The sequence below is a fragment of the Entelurus aequoreus genome, linkage group LG01 (assembly GCF_033978785.1).
Source record: "Entelurus aequoreus isolate RoL-2023_Sb linkage group LG01, RoL_Eaeq_v1.1, whole genome shotgun sequence".
Classification (NCBI taxonomy): Eukaryota; Metazoa; Chordata; class Actinopteri; order Syngnathiformes; family Syngnathidae; genus Entelurus; species Entelurus aequoreus.
In genome coordinates, this window is record NC_084731.1 from 47870682 (window position 1) to 47888212 (window position 17531).

Genomic DNA, 17531 nt, shown 5'->3' on the forward strand with positions numbered 1-17531 from the left:
AATGGCTATCAAAGTATCCCAATTTGTCAGATTATATTCCCAGCCATTTACTTCTCCGGTGAAATGCATGATTTATGATGAAGTGAAGTGAAGTGAAGTGAATTATATTTGTATAGCGCTTTTTCTCTAGTGACTCAAAGCGCTTTACATAGTGAAACCCAATATCTAAGTTAGATTCAAACCAGTGTGGGTGGCACTGGGAGCAGGTGGGTAAAGTGTCTTGCCCAAGGACACAACGGAAGTGACTAGGATGGCGGAAGCGGGGATCGAACCTGGAACCTTCAAGTTGCTGGCGCGGCCACTCTACCAACCGAGCTATACCGCCCCATGATATACAATAAACTTACAGGGAGCAGGGAAACGAGGAAACAGCAGACAATTCGATGATGTAAACAGGCACACCAGTAAGTGATCACGGTGCCGCTCTAAAAAGTTTGTTTGCGTTAGCTTTTATAATAATAATATTATTAATACTTGGTTAAAGGCCTACTGAAATGAAATTGTTTTATTTAAACGGGGATAGCAGATCCATTCTATGTGTCATACTTGATCATTTCGCGATATTGCCATATTTTTGCTGAAAGGATTTAGTAGAGAACAACGACGATAAAGTTCGCAACTTTTGGTCTCTGATTAAAAAAAAGCCTTGCCCCTACCGGAAGTAGCGTGACGTAGTCAGTTGTTTGCCTCCTCATATTTTCCTATTGTTTTCAATGCAGCTAGAGCGATTTGGACCGAGAAAGCGACGATTACCCCATTAATTTGAGCGAGGATGAAAGATTCGTGGATGAGGAACGTTAGAGTGACGGACTAGAATGCAGTGCAAGACATATCTTTTTTCGCTCTGACCGTAATTTAGGTACAAGCTGGCTCATTGGATTCCACACTCTCTCTTTTTTCTATTGTGGATCACGGATTTGTATTTTAAACCACTTCGGATACTATAACCTCTTGAAAATGAGAGTCGAGAACGCCAAATGGACATTCACAGTGGCTTTTATCTCCACGACAATACATCGGCGAAGCTCTTTAGCTACTGAGCTAACGTGATAGCATCTGGCTCAAATGCAGATAGAAACAAAATAAATAAATCCCTGACTGGAAGGATAGACAGAAGATCAACAATACCATTAAACCATGTACATGTAACTACACGGTTAATAATTCTCAGCCTGGCAAAGCTTAACAATGCTGTTGCTAACGACGCCATTGAAGCTAACTTAGCAGCCGGACCTCACAGAGCTATGATAAAAACATTAGCGCTCCACCTATGCCAGCCAGCCCTCATCTGCTCATCAACACCCGTGCTCACCTGCGTTCCAGCGATCGACGGCGCGACGAAGGACTTCACCACGATCATCCGTGCGGTTGGCGGCTAGCGTTGGCTAGCGCGTCTGCTATCCAAGTAAGTCCTCCTGGTTGTGTTGCTACAGCCAGCCGCTAATACACCGATCCCACCTACAACTTTCTTCTTTGCAGTCTCCATTGTTCATTAAACAAATTGCAAAAGATTCACCAACGCAGATGTCCAGAATACTGTGGAATTATGAGATGAAAACAGAGCTATTTTGTATTGTTTTCAATGGGGTACCGATACTTCTGTTTCACTGGCTACGTCACGCGCATACGTCACGCGCATACGTCACGCGCATACGTCATCATCCAAAGACGTTTTCAAGCGGAAGTTTAGCGGGAAATTAAAAATTGCACTTTATAAGTTAACCCGGCCGTATTGGCATGTGTTGCAATTAAGGCTGCAGCTAACGATTATTTTTCTATCGATTAATCTATAGATTTTTTTCGATTAATCGGTTAATCTATAGATTATTTTTTTCGATTCATCTACAGATTATTTTTCCTTTTACCGATTATTTTTTATTTTATTTTATTTAAAATGAAGATGAAAAAAAAAAGTAGGCCATTTTTTTCAAAAGGCATGGCTTTTATTTACAAAAAAAAAAGTATGGCCACTCAGTCAACATTGACAACAACATGACAAAATATTCTGTAACAATGTAAACATTTAAAACTTTTAACATTTAACAAAATTAAAAGTAGCTTATTTGCTTTTTAATGTGCAAATATACAAGTCAACATCCAGTGCAAATCTTAATATTCTGCAATAGTATAAGCATTTCAAAAGTAAAAGTATTGCTTATTTTGCTTTAAAATGTGCAAAAATAAAGATAAACATCCAATACAAAAAAGTGCAAAACGAAATATTCTGTAACAACAGTGTAAACATTTCAACAAAAGTGAAAGTATTGCTTATTTGCTAAAATGTGCAAAAATAAAGATAAACATCCAATACAAAAAAGTGCCAATCTAAATATTCTGGAGCACTGTAAACATTAAGTATTGCTTTTAAAATGTGCAAAATAAACATCCAGTCCAACACAGTACACAATAACCAATTCTACTCATTCCAGTGAGTGACTAACAGTTGTAATGAAGAAAGGTTAGCATGTCTACTTGCTTTGCTTCTTTTCTTGTTTACAATATTCCCAGCAGCTGAAAATAGGCGCTCAGAAGGGGTCAATGTGGCTGGAACTGAGAGGTAACTAGCCTTCACCTCAAACCAGGACTGCGAGCGAGCTGAGCTGCAGTTTAAGTTTCTAGTAGGTCAACGGGCTCATAGTGATGTTACTAGTAGTTGACTGGGAGGTGTTTATTATCATTTGGGGAGAGTCCGCTGCCTGATGCTCACCTGCTAAACACCTATCTGCTCCACGCTGAAGCGCTGACTACATGCGCTATGAATACGCACTGCTGATTGGCTGATAATGCTTTGTGTGTACCAATCAGATGGTTGTGTGGGTGGGACAATGCTGCGTGTGTACCAATCAGATGGTTGTGTGGGTGGGACAATGCTGCGTGCTGAGACAGAGGCAGAGGAGCAAAGCAACTTGTTAAGACTTTAGCAGCTAAAGTTAGCTTTAGCTTAGAAACTCGTTCGGTACACCCCCGTACCGAACCGAAAGCCCCGTACCGAAACGGTTCAATACAAAACACATACCGTTACACCCCTAGCAGATACAAATGACACATTCATGTTTTTGTGTAATGATGACAACGTATGCTAACGCGGACGATTGACTAGTTGATGGTTTTCTTTTCAAATGTTCGTTCATAGCCGTTGTGCTGCTATGATAGGCCATTTCCGCTCGACACAGTGTGCATACAACATCATTATTAGGCTGTGTATTGAAATACTCCCACACTTTTGACGACTTTTGGCGTGCGTTTTTCCCCTCGCTCGCACAGTCTGCTTTGCGCTCCGCCATGACGGTAGTGTGACGTAAATATGCGACGCACAAAAACGGCGTCGACGTATTTACGTAACCGATGACGTCGACTACGTCGACGCGTCGTTTCAGCCTTAGTTGCAATGTTAAGATTTCATCATTGATATATAAACTATCAGACTGCATGGTCGGTAGTAGTGGGTTTCAGTAGGCCTTTAATATTCAAGTCACAAAATGTAAATTGAGTATTGTTGGCGCTTTTTGAATGGGTATTTATCGGATTTTATGGGCGAAATAGTGGAGCTCACATTGGCTACGCTATAAGCGGACTTTTATGTTCATTTATTTAATATGTATGCTGGGGTTTGTTAACTAGCGACATAGCTCAAAAAGTTCTGGCCGGATTTTAATGACACTCTCAGGAAATGTCCGAAATGAAATAAGGAACGAGTGGTTAGTTTTAATGTCTAGTTTTTAAGGCTGAAACGACGCGTCGACGTAGTCGACGTCATCGGTTACGTAAATACTTCGACGCCGTTTTTGTGCGTCGACGCGTCGCATATTTACGTCACACTACCATCATGGCGAAGCGCAAAGCAGACGATGCGAGCGGTGCGAGCTAGGGGGGAAAAGCATGCCAAAAGTGGTCAAAAGTGTGGGAGTATTTCAATAAACGGCCTAATAATGTTGTTGTATGCACACTGTGTCGAGCGGAAATGGCCTATCATAGCAGCACAACGGCTATGAACGAACATTTGAAAAGAAAACCATCAACTAGTCAATCGTCTGCGCGAGCATACGTTGTCATCATTACACAAAAACATGAATGTGTCATTTGTATCTGCTAGGGGTGTAACAGTACGTGTTTTGTATTGAACCGTTTCGGTACGGGGCTTTCGGTTCGGTACGGGGGTGTACCGAACGAGTTTCTAAGCTAAAGCTAACTTTAGCTGCTAAAGTCTTAACAAGCTGCTTCGCTCCTCTGCCTCTGTCTCAGCACGCAGCATTGTCCCACCCACACAACCATCTGATTGGTACACACGCAGCATTGTCCCACCCCCACAACCATCTGATTGGTACACACGAAGCATTATCAGCCAATCAGCAGTGCGTATTCAGAGCGCATGTAGTCAGCGCTTCAGCGTCGAGCAGATAGGTGTTTAGCAGGTGAGCATCAGGCAGCGGACTCTCCCCAAATGATAATAAACACCTCCCAGTCAACTGCTAGTAACATCACTATGAGCCCGTTGACCTTCTAGAAATATAAACTGCAGCTCAGCTCGCTCGCAGTCCTGGCTTGAGGTGAAGGCTAATTAGCAGAGGTGGGACCAAGTCATTGCTTTGCAAGTCACAAGTAAGTCTCAAGTCTTTGCCCTCAAGTCTCGAGTCAAGTCCCGAGTCAAGACAGGCAAGTCCCGAGTCAAGTCCAAAGTCAAGACTGGAAAGTCTCAAGTCAAGTCACAAGTCCTGCATTTTGAGTTTCGAGTCCTTTCAGGTCCTTTTGACCACAGACTAATATTTTTACACAGATTGTGTATGCTTTTAAACCGCTGTATTTATTTATTAAAACAAGTGCATTTGAAATAGCAGGAAAGAAAATAGTACTGACATTGCAATTCATAATAGCACTATTAACCAGTCATTTTAATAGTTTAAACAATTTTAAACATTTAACTCATTCCTTTACAGAATAAACACATTTGCAAAAACAAGTGCAACTGTACTTATTTGTACAAAAGTGTTAACATTGTATTTCCATGGCATATTGCATTGTAACTAGTTCCACAGCAGTTTCTATTCTGTTCTTACCTTATCTCATTGATCTCATCTCATACTGTATGTGTGTTGATGTGTGCGTACACATGAAAAACATAACAAATACATGAACATAACAATGAACAGAGTTGTACTTTTTAGATGTCAGGGCCCTATGCAATATGTACACATATTCTTAATATAGTATATATTTTAACTGACCTTTATTTGACTATGTTTGTCTTTTTGTAGGTGGCTAAAATATGCGGTGCTGCTGACCGCCGTCTAACGTTATGTTACTGTGTGTGATACATTGACTAACGTAACGTTATGTTTAGGTACCTCATGCAACCCTGCTTAAAAAAATCACTTGACAAGAAGTATGAAAAAGGTAGCAAACTGCAGTGGACGCAACATATTGCCGTGTTTGAAATGACGTTATAACCATAAACATCTTATAAGTAGACGCAATATTGGTTGCTGTGACGCGAGCAATTTGCATCTTGAAGTGGTGATGAGGAGCCGGCGAGCAGCCTAAACTGACAGTTGACAGGTAGAAAACAAAGATGCCGGGCTGGTGTTCAGCGTTTTCCTGCTCAAATGAGCGAACTGTTGAAAATAGGAATCGGGGGATTACTTTTCACAAGTAAGATTTAACATTAATGTACTATTGGTTGTATTTTATGAAAATAACATTACCACAGAGTTGAGAAGGAGCAAAGATATTCAATATTTGTATGTGAAAATCACAAATAAATCTTCTGGGGGACGATGACGCCCCATACAGGGGTTTGGTTTACAAACTTTCTGCCCCACCTAAAACAAAATTCACCAGCCGCCATTGATTATAATGCATTCTCATTTTAGGCAAAATATAAGACAATACTTTCTTAACAGTATAATTGTAACCAGGAATAAGTCTTCAAGTAACAATATTCAAATACTAACATTGTTGGGTAAAACAGAATTTGGTTTTATTCTGAATCCAGTGAAACAGATTGGTGGTTTTAGCTGATATAAAGACTTTCAGGTGTTTATATATGTTTAAGTATTTGGCAGACGCTTTTATCCAAAGCGACATACATAAAAAATACATATATAACAATCACTGTAAACATGATCATTTAAGGGAAGAATGTAAAACAAAATATCAATACAAAGTGTCACGACAGAATAAACTCTCTGCTGCTGCAGCAACAGAGATACGGTCTATAAGATATATAGATATCTAATGTATTCATACATTGTTTATGTAGCATGTATATATAAAGTAATCATATTGTTTCTTCAATTTAAAAATAGCTGACCGTTTTTTCCCCCCTTCTCTGGGATTATATTCCCAGTTTTAATCTCGGACGTCTGGTCACTTATAGCGTATAAGAATATTCTATTACTGTTAAGCAAACTATGAATAATAAAACATGTGTCCGTTATCATAGCTACACGTATGACAAAAAAGCGCGTGAAAATGAGTGGTATTCAGTGAGGTAAAATGAATTAAATGCGTTGACAGTTCATTGCTCCTGCCAAATGAATTGCACTGAGTGGAGCGGATCACCACTCCAAGATGGCGGCCCCGCGTCTCGTCTGCGCCAGTAGGCAGTAGCGCTCGATGCTGTGTACCCTTATAAGATGTCCATGGTTATGACGTTAGCAGTGAGTTTACAGCCTCACTGATTTAACTACACAGCAAATAAAAGTCATGTTACTTAGCCAATAAACGTTATCTTACATTCAAAACTTACCCTTCTTTGTGCAACTTCAAATGTCGAACGAAGTTGGAAGTTGTTGCGTCTCCGTCTGTAATATTCGAACTGCGTGATTTGCATACGGCAATTCGTTGACCAAGTCGTAGTTTTTATACCCGAACGAAACCAACTTTGGTATAAATCTTTCTCACTGGCGCGTTGTTTGACAACTCTTGTTCATTGGTTGTCCTGCAATTTGATTGGATCAATGCTGTGTGATGAAAACAATGTAGATCTAATTTGATTGGCTGTTGTACTGAGAGCACACACGCTGACGCGCAGCACACACGCTGATAGACAGACACGTACAAAATGAAAGCTACGGAGCGCTCCCAAATAACTTTTTAAGCTTTAGGTTTTGGGGAAAGTAGCAAGTCATGTCAAGTCAAAAGGCTCAAGTCCAAGTGAAGTCACAAGTCATTGATGTTAAAGTCTAAGTCGAGTTGCAAGTCTCTTTACATTTTGTCAAGTCGAGTCTAAAGTCATCAAATTCATGACTCGAGTCTGACTCGAGTCCAAGTCATGTGACTCGAGTCCACACCTCTGCTAATTAGCCCTCAGTTCCAGCCACATCGACCCCTTCTGAGCGCCTATTTTCAGCTGCTGGGAATATTGTAAACAAGAAAAGAAGCAGAGCATGTAGACATGCTAACCTTTCTTCATTACAACTGTTAGTCACTCACTGGAATGAGTAGAATTGGTTATTGTGTACTGTGTTGAACTGGATGTTTATTTTGCACATTTTAAAAGCAATACTTAATGTTTACAGTGCTCCAGAATATTTAGATTGGCACTTTTTTGTATTAGATGTTTATCTTTATTTTTGCACATTTTAGCAAATAAGCAATACTTTCACTTTTGTTGAAATGTTTACACTGTTGTTACAGAATATTTCGTTTTGCACTTTTTTGTATTGGATGTTTATCTTTATTTTTGCACATTTTAAAGCAAAATAAGCAATACTTTTACTTTTGAAATGCTTATACTATTGCAGAATATTAAGATTTGCACTGGATGTTGACTTGTATATTTGCACATTAAAAAGCAAATAAGCTACTTTTAATTTTGTTAAATGTTAAAAGTTTTAAATGTTTACATTGTTACAGAATATTTAGTCATGTTGTTGTCAATGTTGACTGAGTGGCCATACTTCTTTTTTTTTGTAAATAAAAGCCATGCCTTTTGAAAAAACGGGCCTACATTTATTTTTTCCTCTTCATTTTGAATAAAAAAATAATCGGTAAAAGGAAAAATAATCTATAGATTAATCGAAATAAATAATCTATAGATTAACCGATTAATTGAAAAAATAATCTATAGATTAATCGATAGAAAAATAATCGTTAGCTGCAGCCTTACTAGTTTTATTAATGTGATCACTCCTCAGCACACGATGCAGACAGCAGGTGAAGAATTGTAAACATGCCAACATGAAGACAGAAATGTCACGTAAATAAGGAATGGCTTCTTAGTTTGTTTAGTAAAAGGACAACATACAGTACAGGCCAAAAGTTTGGACACACCTTCTCATTCAATGCATTTTCCTAATTTTCATGACTATTTACATTGTAGATTGTCACTGAAGGCATCAAAACTATGAATGAACAAAAGGGGAGTTATGTACTTAACAAAAAAAGGTGAAATAACTGAAAACATGTTTTATATTCTAGTTTCTTCAAAATAGCCACCCTTTGCTCTGATTACTGCTTTGTACACACTTGGCATTCTCTCAATGAGCTTCAAGCACACCTGTGAAGTGAAAGCCATTTCAGGTGAATACCTCTTGAAGCTTATCGAGAGAATGCCAAGAGTGTGCGAAAAAGTAATACAAGCAAAGGGTGACTATTTTGAAGAAACTAGAATATAGAAAATGTGTTCAGTTATTTCACCTTTTTGTTAAGTACATAACTCCACATGTGTTCATTTTAGGGCTGCAACAACTAATCGATTAAATCGATTAAAATCGATTACAAAAATAGTTGGCGATTAATTTAGTCATCGATTCGTTGGATCTGTGCTATGTGCATGCGCAGACGCAATTTTTTGTATTTATTTTAAAAAAAAGTTTTATTTTTTTATTTTTTTTATAAACCTTTATTTATAAACTGCAACATGTACAAACAGCTGAGAAACAATAATAAAAATAAGTATGGTGCCCGTATGCTGTTTTTTTTCAATAAAATACTGGAAAGGATAGAAATGTAGTTTGTCTCTTTTATCCGATTATTAATCGATCAATCGAAGTAACAATCGACAGATTAATCGATTATCAAATTAATCGTTAGTTGCAGCCCTAGTTCATTCATAGTTTTGATGCCTTCAGTGACAATCTGCAATGTAAATAGTCATAAAAATAAAGAAAACACATTGAATGAGAATGTGTGTCCAAACTTTTGGCCTGTACTATATACACCTCTTCTATATGAAAAGTAACTTTACATTACTTCTGCTTGGATTGATCTATATACAGAAATTGTTATTACATTTAAATGAACATGACCTCCTTCAGGGGGCGGGAAAACCTCCTAATATAGTGCTAAGCGGAACACAGAATATTCCATGTCTACATCTCTTATATTTGATCTCGTTAGATTGCGCAGCTGCACATGGAAGGCAATAAAGGACAACTATAAGTAGTATTGTCTGTTTCTTCCAGTGTTTGAGAACAAGGACAAGATCGTGATCGTGATGGAGTACGCGAGCCGGGGTGACCTGTACGACTACATCTGCGACAGGAGAACCATCTCTGAGCGGGAATCCAGGCACTTCTTCAGACAAATTGTGTCCGCCGTGCACTATTGCCATCAGGTAAGGCCTGGTCTTATTCACAACGGTTTAAACACCCAAATTTAACCTTGAATGACCCGACATCCCCTCTTAGCGCTGCCTCATCCCTCCGATGTGCACACTAATGACATAGAGCTCCCCTCGGACCAGTTGCTCAACTCTTGTTCCTTCCAGGGCACCTTAACTCCCGCTGTTACATAATGGCCATTAATAACTGTCAGCGGGCTGATTGGAATGGGTGATGCTTTGGGAACAATGCAGAGGGAAATGAACACTGAAGTGAGGGAGGCGGTGTCACTAATGAGAGCGTGATGGAAGAGAACAAGCACACACGCACAGCGCCGCACAGTTAAGCGCCTCAGTGGATATGCTTTAAATGTAAGCTAGGTAATGATTACCCAGAAAATTACACTATCAAAGTCCATGGTCCAACTGATTGTTACATTTGACACAACTTTCACTTCTGAAAAACTGAAAACTATCGATTCCCTAAAGAAATGTGTTTCGTTTTTATGCTTTCCCATATTTTACTGATCCCTGATGCACAGCGCTTTGTTTTTAACGGTGCATGGTGTTAAAATGCTATATAAATAAAGTTAACATGGTAAAATTACACTGCAAAACACTGAGCATGTCGCCTTGCTACAAGCGTCCTTTCCTTTTTAAGGACTGGATGACCGGTGTATTTTTTTTTAAAGGCAAAGCAAACATTAGCAGAAGGCATGCCCCCCTGCAGAGCCAAGGATAATGAAACATAGCTGACACTGCAAAAGAGGAAAGATAGGAATGTGTTCTTACACAGAGGAAAACTATTAATATTTTATGTAATGTAGACAACCTGCTATAAAAATGTGTGGAATTTGACTGATAAAATGTTGTGATGACAATAACTGATACAGACTGTCTTCTTTTCCTAGAATGGAATAGTACACCGGGATCTAAAACTGGAGAATATTCTACTGGATGGCAATGGCAACGTCAAGGTATGCAGCTATTGCTAACGTTGTTATACAGTCTACGTACATTACATATACCTCATGAGTGTACAGATTTTTTTTTTACATGACTAAATTACTTTTGTGGCGCCCCTTGTGGATTGTGTTTAAAACACTTTGGTAGACATGCTGGCATAAACATAATACAGATATCCTCAAGGTAGGGGTGCACGATAAATTATCAGGCCGATATGGAGAATCATGACATCACAACGATACATTTTATAACATTCAAAAATAGCTGATATTCAATAACAAAACGCTTGAATGAGACGAGATTACCCACACTGTGTCACAAATGAGCCTGTTGTGAACTTCCCCTGAGCTCATCGTAAACATTGATCGTGTGGGACTTCTTCACGGCTTCAGAGGAAGACCTTTTGTGTGCTATTTGCATGAAATATTCTGCAAACATTCTGCCAGGAAGGGGACATAAATCACGCTTGAACACATCAAAGATATCAGCCACCTGAAACACCAGCTGTACTACAACTGTGTTTTGCAAGCCTATGGGAATACGCCTGCTGTTAAAGAAGCCAGCTGCAAAGAAAAGCCTAAGGCTTGATCCAATCACCACAGCTTTTAAAATGTTGAAAAAAGACGACAGCTAGAGACGACAACCCGAGTGCCAAAGATTTCATCATAGAAATTATGCCGTTGGACGACAAGCCTCTTACCATAGTTGTGTGATGATCCGTTTCTCGGATCATGTTTTATTTTAGTTTAAGACTCTCTTAGTTCTGTTTCATCACCCCTGGGTTCGTGTTTCTTAGTTGCCATGGGTGATGATTATTTTCACCTGCCTCTCTTTAGTGTTCTGGACACTCACCTGCTCCCGGGCACTAACCAGAGAGGTATTTATTAGGGCTGTGAATCTTTGGGTGTCCCACGATTCGATTCAATATCGATTCTTGGGGTCACGATTCGATTCAAAATCGATTTTTTTTTTTTCAATTTAACACGATTCTCGATTAAAAAACAATTTTTTTTCCCCGATTCAAAACGGTTCTCTATTCATTCAATACATAGGATTTCAGCAGGATATACTCCAGTCTGCTGACATGCAAGCACAGTTGTACATTTTTGTAAAAAGCTTTTATAATTGTAAAGGACAATGTTTTATCAACTGATTGCAATAATGTAAATTTGTTTTAACTATTAAATGAACCAAAAATATGACTTATTTTATCTTTGTGAAAATATTGGACACAGTGTGTTGTCAAGCTTATGAGATGTGATGCAAGTGTAAGATTCAAATTCGAATCGATTTTTCCCCACACCCCTAGTACTTATTCCTACCTTTCACCCCACTCGGTCTGGCTGTTTTGTTTGCTCCTGCAACATCCTAGCTTCCTGTTCCTGTGCTTAGCTCTACTCTAGTTTCCTGTGAAATCGGCATGCTTTTTCTGTTCTTGTTTTCTTGCCTGATTTATGAAAATAAAATCAAGAATTCTGCCTGCACACTGCTTCCGGAGTTCCATCTGCATCTTGGGGAAACGACCTGCGCATAACCATGCGACCCCCCAACCGTAACGATGGCACGGGAAACTAGGGTAGAGCTAAGCACAGGAACAAGAACAAGAAGCTAGGATAACGAACGTAACATGTTGCAGGATCAAACAAAACAGCCAGACCGAGTGTGGCGAAAAGCAGGAATAAATAGCTCTCTGATTAGTGCTGGGGAGCAGGTGAAAGTCCCGAACACTAATCAGAGGCAGGTGAAAATAATCATCACCCATGGCAACTAAGAAACACAAACCCAGGGGTGATGAAACAGAACTAAGAGAGACTTAAACTAAAATAAAACATGATCCGGGCACCGGCTCATCACAAGTTGAAGATGCTAGCTTTTGTCAGGACAAATCTACAGACACACTTTGTCAAATCCACCTTTGTTTGAATCTGTCTTACATCCAGGTGTGCACAAACTATAGTCAATCTAAAGGTAAAATGGTCCTGAGAAGCAGAAAGTTATTAGTTTTGGATTGAAATAAAAGTGTGCATCTCTACCTCCAGTTTTATAATCATGAGAGAAATGGTCAATGACTTATGGGTAATTGGCATACTTGCCAACCCTCCTGAATTTTCCAGGAGACTCCCGAATTTCAGTGCCTCTCCCGAAAATCTCCCGGGACAACCATTCTCCCGAATTTCTCCCGATTTACAGCCGGACTTAAGGCACGCCCCCTCCAGGTCCGTGCGGACCTGAGTGAGGACAGACTGTCGTCACGTCCGCTCTTTACTTCATACTTCAGAACCGACTCCCACACTTGCCGTCAGGGTGCGCAATACAACGTAAACCGTTGGCCAACCAAAAAATTTTTGGTTGGCCAACGGTTTACGTTGTATTGCGCACCCTGACGGCAAATGTGGGAGTCGGTTCTGAAGTATGAAGTAAAGAGACGTAACTTCATCACCTCGCCTGGTTATTGACTCCAACCCAGAATATTACACTGCACATACCTTTGCTCCTTCAAAGGCTGTGCTACTGGCTGCAAAGCATTGCACTTTCAAATACAACAATGAGTAGAGAGGAGTGTTATGTGTGTGTATATGTGTAAATAAATGAACACTGAAATTCAAGTATTTATTTTATTTATATGTATATATATATATAATAAAATACATATTTATATATAGCTAGAATTTACTGAAAGTCAAGAATGTATTTTATTTATATATATATAAGAAATACTTGAATTTAAGTGAATTCTAGCTATGAATATACTCCTCCTCCTTAACCACGACCCCTGATCCCGCCCACCTCACTCCGACTCCCCCAAATCTCCCTAATTTGGAGGTCTCAAAGTTGGCAAGTATGACAATTAGTTGCTAAGTCCCGCTAACGCCCATGCAAAGGCACTTGTGCTTATCAGTCCCCTAAAGGTGTGCACCAAAACGTGTAATAATACAGATAAACCCACCAAAGTGATGGTGGGTATTTTGGAACTCAAATGGAATTTTGTGAGGAATTTAGAGTTAATGTGACACCAAATATTCTTGTCCTAGTAATTGGGTCATATCCAGAAACATTTACATTTCTCAATGAAACCCTAACACTTTTTTCTGACAGATTGCAGACTTTGGCTTGTCCAACCTTTACAACGGGGACGAGTACCTGCAGACGTTTTGTGGCAGCCCACTGTACGCGTCCCCAGAGATTGTAAATGGACGCCCATACCGTGGCCCGGAGGTGGACACGTGGTCCCTCGGGGTGCTGTTGTACACCATGGTCCACGGCACTATGCCCTTTGATGGAAACAGCCACAAGGCACTGGTCCAGCAGATTAGCACCGGAAACTACCGCAAACCAATCAAACCTTCTGGTGAGTGTTTAATTTCTTTTGTGTTTTTTTATTTACCGGTAGATGTTTTAGGAAATCGCAAAAAGCCGCTGCCCGACCAGGGCTCAGAAAATCTGCAGAGACTCCTCCCACCCCCACCAAGCACTGTTTTCACTGCTGGACTCTAGAAAGAGGTTCCGCAGCCTCCATAGCAGAAACTCCAGGTTCTGTAACAGCTTCTTCCCTCAGGCCATCAGACTCTTGAATGCATCATAATAATCCCCTCAATTCCCCCCAAAAAACGGATTAACTCGCTGGAATACAAAGACAATACAACATACATCCTTAAACGTGGATGCATATGCAAAAGTGCAATATATTCATCTGAACAGTAATCTATTTATTTATATACGCAGTCCCCTCCAAAGTTTCTCATTGTCATCCCATTGGGTTGAGGTTTTTTTTGTCCTGATGTGGGATCTTAGCCGAGGATGTCGTTGTGGCTTTTGCAGCCCTTTGAGACACTTGTGATTTAGGGCTATAGAAGTAAACATTGATTGACCTTATTGCTCTTTTATTATGCACTACAACAAACTAATGCAACTACATTTCGTTCTTATCTGTACTGTAAAGTTCAAATTTGAATGACAATAAAAGTAAGTCTTAGCATTTAAATGTGTTTACACTTCTCTCCCCCGACCAGATGCTTGTGGCCTCATTCGCTGGATGCTGATGGTAAACCCAGATCGCAGAGCTACCATAGAGGAGATAGCGGGACACTGGTGGCTGAACTGGGGCTACCAGAAGTCCCTCTTGGGTGAGACGAAAGTGGAGGAGACGACGTCCACAAAATCGATGTCCCACCCGGCCGGGCTGGCCAGCGTTGCCAGTTGGCTGCGGCGTACATCCAGACCTTTGCTGGAGAACGGCTCCAAGATGCGCTGCCTGCTCCGCCCACACGGCAGCGGCGGCGACGTGGTGCGCCAACGCTCTCTGCGTAGGTCGCGGAAGGAGAACAACGTCTCCCAGCCTGCGCACGAAACATGTGCGGACACTCGGCCTTCCAAGGGTATTTTGAAAAGAAGAAATAGTATCAAACAGAAAGTCACGAGCGAGGTTCCCGCGGTCGCAACACTGGAGCATCAGAGTATTTTGGGTTTGTCCCCCACAGCCAGTGCAGCCTGTGCTGCGACGCAACCTCGGAAAGGTATCCTAAAGAAGCCCACAGAGCAGGAGTCAGGCTACTACTCCTCCTCTCCTGAGAATAGTGACTCCGGCTTTAAAGCGTGCCCCTCAGCACCAACCCATCGGAAAGGCATCCTTAAGCGGAACGGGAAGTACTCCTCAGGCGGGCTGCAGGAGTTTGGCTCCTTGGATCAGCTGGCGGTTTCTTTACCGCACCGGGGCTCCAGGATGAGGCCAGGTGAGGCCATCAGCAAGGACAGCATTCTGTCCTCTGAGTCTTTTGACCAGCTGGATCTTCCAGACCGTGTCGGACCACCGGCACACACGGAGAAAGCAGGCAGGCCCTTAATGAGAGCATGCGTGTCTGCCGACAACCTGCTGGGAATCCAAGAAGACCGTGTGCTGGGAGAGCAGAGGCCGTGGAGCTGCTACGAGTCCGGGATGGCCGACAGCGCCTTCTCCATTACAGACTGCGATAATGTGACTGAAGCTTACAAGCAGGCCTTGAATATTAACAGCTGAGCTCCACTGAACTAACTTCAAGTGTACTGTTGCAAAATAGCAGCGCACTTGAGCCAACATCACAAATTGCACGATACCAAAAAAAGGGAAGCACAAAGGGATACTTGGTTGTAAAGTGAAATGCGTTTTCTCCATATACAGTACAGTCAAACCTGTTTGTGTTGACAACTAACTCACGCCCCACCTGAAGTCAACATAACATGTGACAGCCAAAGGGGTCTTTTCTATGAGTCTGTTTATTTAGACGTGTTTTAGTATCGACGATTGTATCATTATCACTAAGCAGTGTTACATGATAACGGCGACATGACTACTTTTTTAAGACTCCATTAAAACATGCACAGGGTTCAGTGCAAAGTATGCGCTTCAAAATAAAAGCATGTCATTGATAATCTGGATAGTAAGGAAGAAGAATCCAAACAAAAATATGCAAAAATGAACAACGTTTATAACAAAAAAAAACTGCAGTAGGTTACAAAATTTTGAGTATCGTCCTCCTGTCAACATCCAAAGTCACAAGTAAATGTGTAAGCAAAGACTATTGACTGTTTCGGTTAGGTCGACAACCGCTTATGACAACATGAGTCAGGGGTTCTACTGTGTAGGCCAAAAAGAATCAGTTATTTCTCACCCAGACAGTTTGATAAGCATTTATGGCTTTATGGCGTGTTTATCATTTGATGCCGACATGAGGGTTGCTTGGCTCTCAGATTTGACTACATTTTACGGCGCAAAGACACACAGCTTCTCAGGATGCCAAAGAGCACTTTCTTTTATGGTATTTAGGAATGCACAGGGCGTTTTGATCGTTGTTTATAATTCATGTTTTCCATTGAACTGGAATAGTTACGGTGACACACTGACTCATGACAAGAAGAACCAGTTGGACCTGTGGTAGCGCCCAAATTGTCACTGGAACACATGCACAGGCCTTGAAGAGATTAGGGTTTGTTTTTGCCCTTTCTCCTGTCTTGAGCGTGGAAAAACGGCAGCATCTGTTTAGCCTGAACGATGAGCTTTATTAACTGAATGTTAATGTGTAACCGTGGAAGTAAACATTAAAGATGGCGCTAAGGTGTCTTTGGGTTCTTGGCTTAGGGCTTCAGTTTTATTTGAAAACACCTGACTGGATTGTATGTTATCCCATCAAAAATAGCTGAAGTGCATAACAGGTGTACACCCATACTGACAGCATTATGCTATTAAACTGCTTGTTATATGAGTGTCCCTACAGGTTTCTTTTATTTTTTGTTGTGTCTTACTTCACATTGAAATTCTTAACACGAGTATAGAGTAATGAATAAAACCGTAACCAAAAAGTGCTGATAAAACTGATAAATGTATTTGTATCATTTAAGAAAAAGGTATGCACAGAGCAGGTCAAGCCTATCCCTCCTGAATTTGGAATGTAGATTTTGTTTGTGTTTTTCCTGATAAACTGAAGCTCATCAGAAATGAAAATGCAGCAGAAAAATCTCACAATTTCAACAAGTTCTTGTCATTTCAGGAATGGAATAAGTTGTTTTTGCATTTCGATGTGAATTACCTTTTTGTACCAAATGTGGCAAACCTTTTTTTCCCACATGTGCCAAAAACACTCTCTTGTATGATTATGTGATGGGTCATTCATGTAACTAGGATGAGGAAATCAATAAAAACAAAACTAAAAGTACTTACCTGCTGCCTCGCATTGTCAATTATTTACAATCAACACCTTTATGTAATCGTTTTGACACAATGAGTACGTTTACAGCAACAAACGAGTACATTTGAAGCAGAAGAGTAACATTTTAGTCCACGTAACAGGATACATACACTAAGTTGAGTTTTGGGTGGAAATAAACCTAAGATGTACTGCTTGCTTTTCGTATAACCCACTTTTCAATGAACCTTTTTCAACAATTGTGTCCCGGTTTTCGCGTAGTATCTCGGTTATCACACATCGTGTAACACACTTATTATTCCGTGAGTAATTGAGTGCCCTAACAAAGAATTCAATGTGTTGGTGAC

General features: G+C 40.5%; 1 protein-coding gene across 1 annotated transcript in view; it reads left to right on the forward strand.

The window, feature by feature from the left end:
* nuak2 (NUAK family, SNF1-like kinase, 2) overlaps window positions 1-17183 on the forward strand; it is a 34522-nt gene extending 17339 nt beyond the window's left edge. The window contains exons 3-6 of the mRNA XM_062053503.1: window positions 9405-9556; window positions 10453-10518; window positions 13604-13856; window positions 14518-17183. Coding sequence (XP_061909487.1) covers window positions 9405-9556; window positions 10453-10518; window positions 13604-13856; window positions 14518-15521 — 1475 coding nt within the window. The 3' untranslated portion in view covers window positions 15522-17183. The remainder of the gene's footprint in view (window positions 1-9404; window positions 9557-10452; window positions 10519-13603; window positions 13857-14517) is intronic.
* The last annotated feature ends 348 nt before the right edge of the window (window positions 17184-17531 follow it).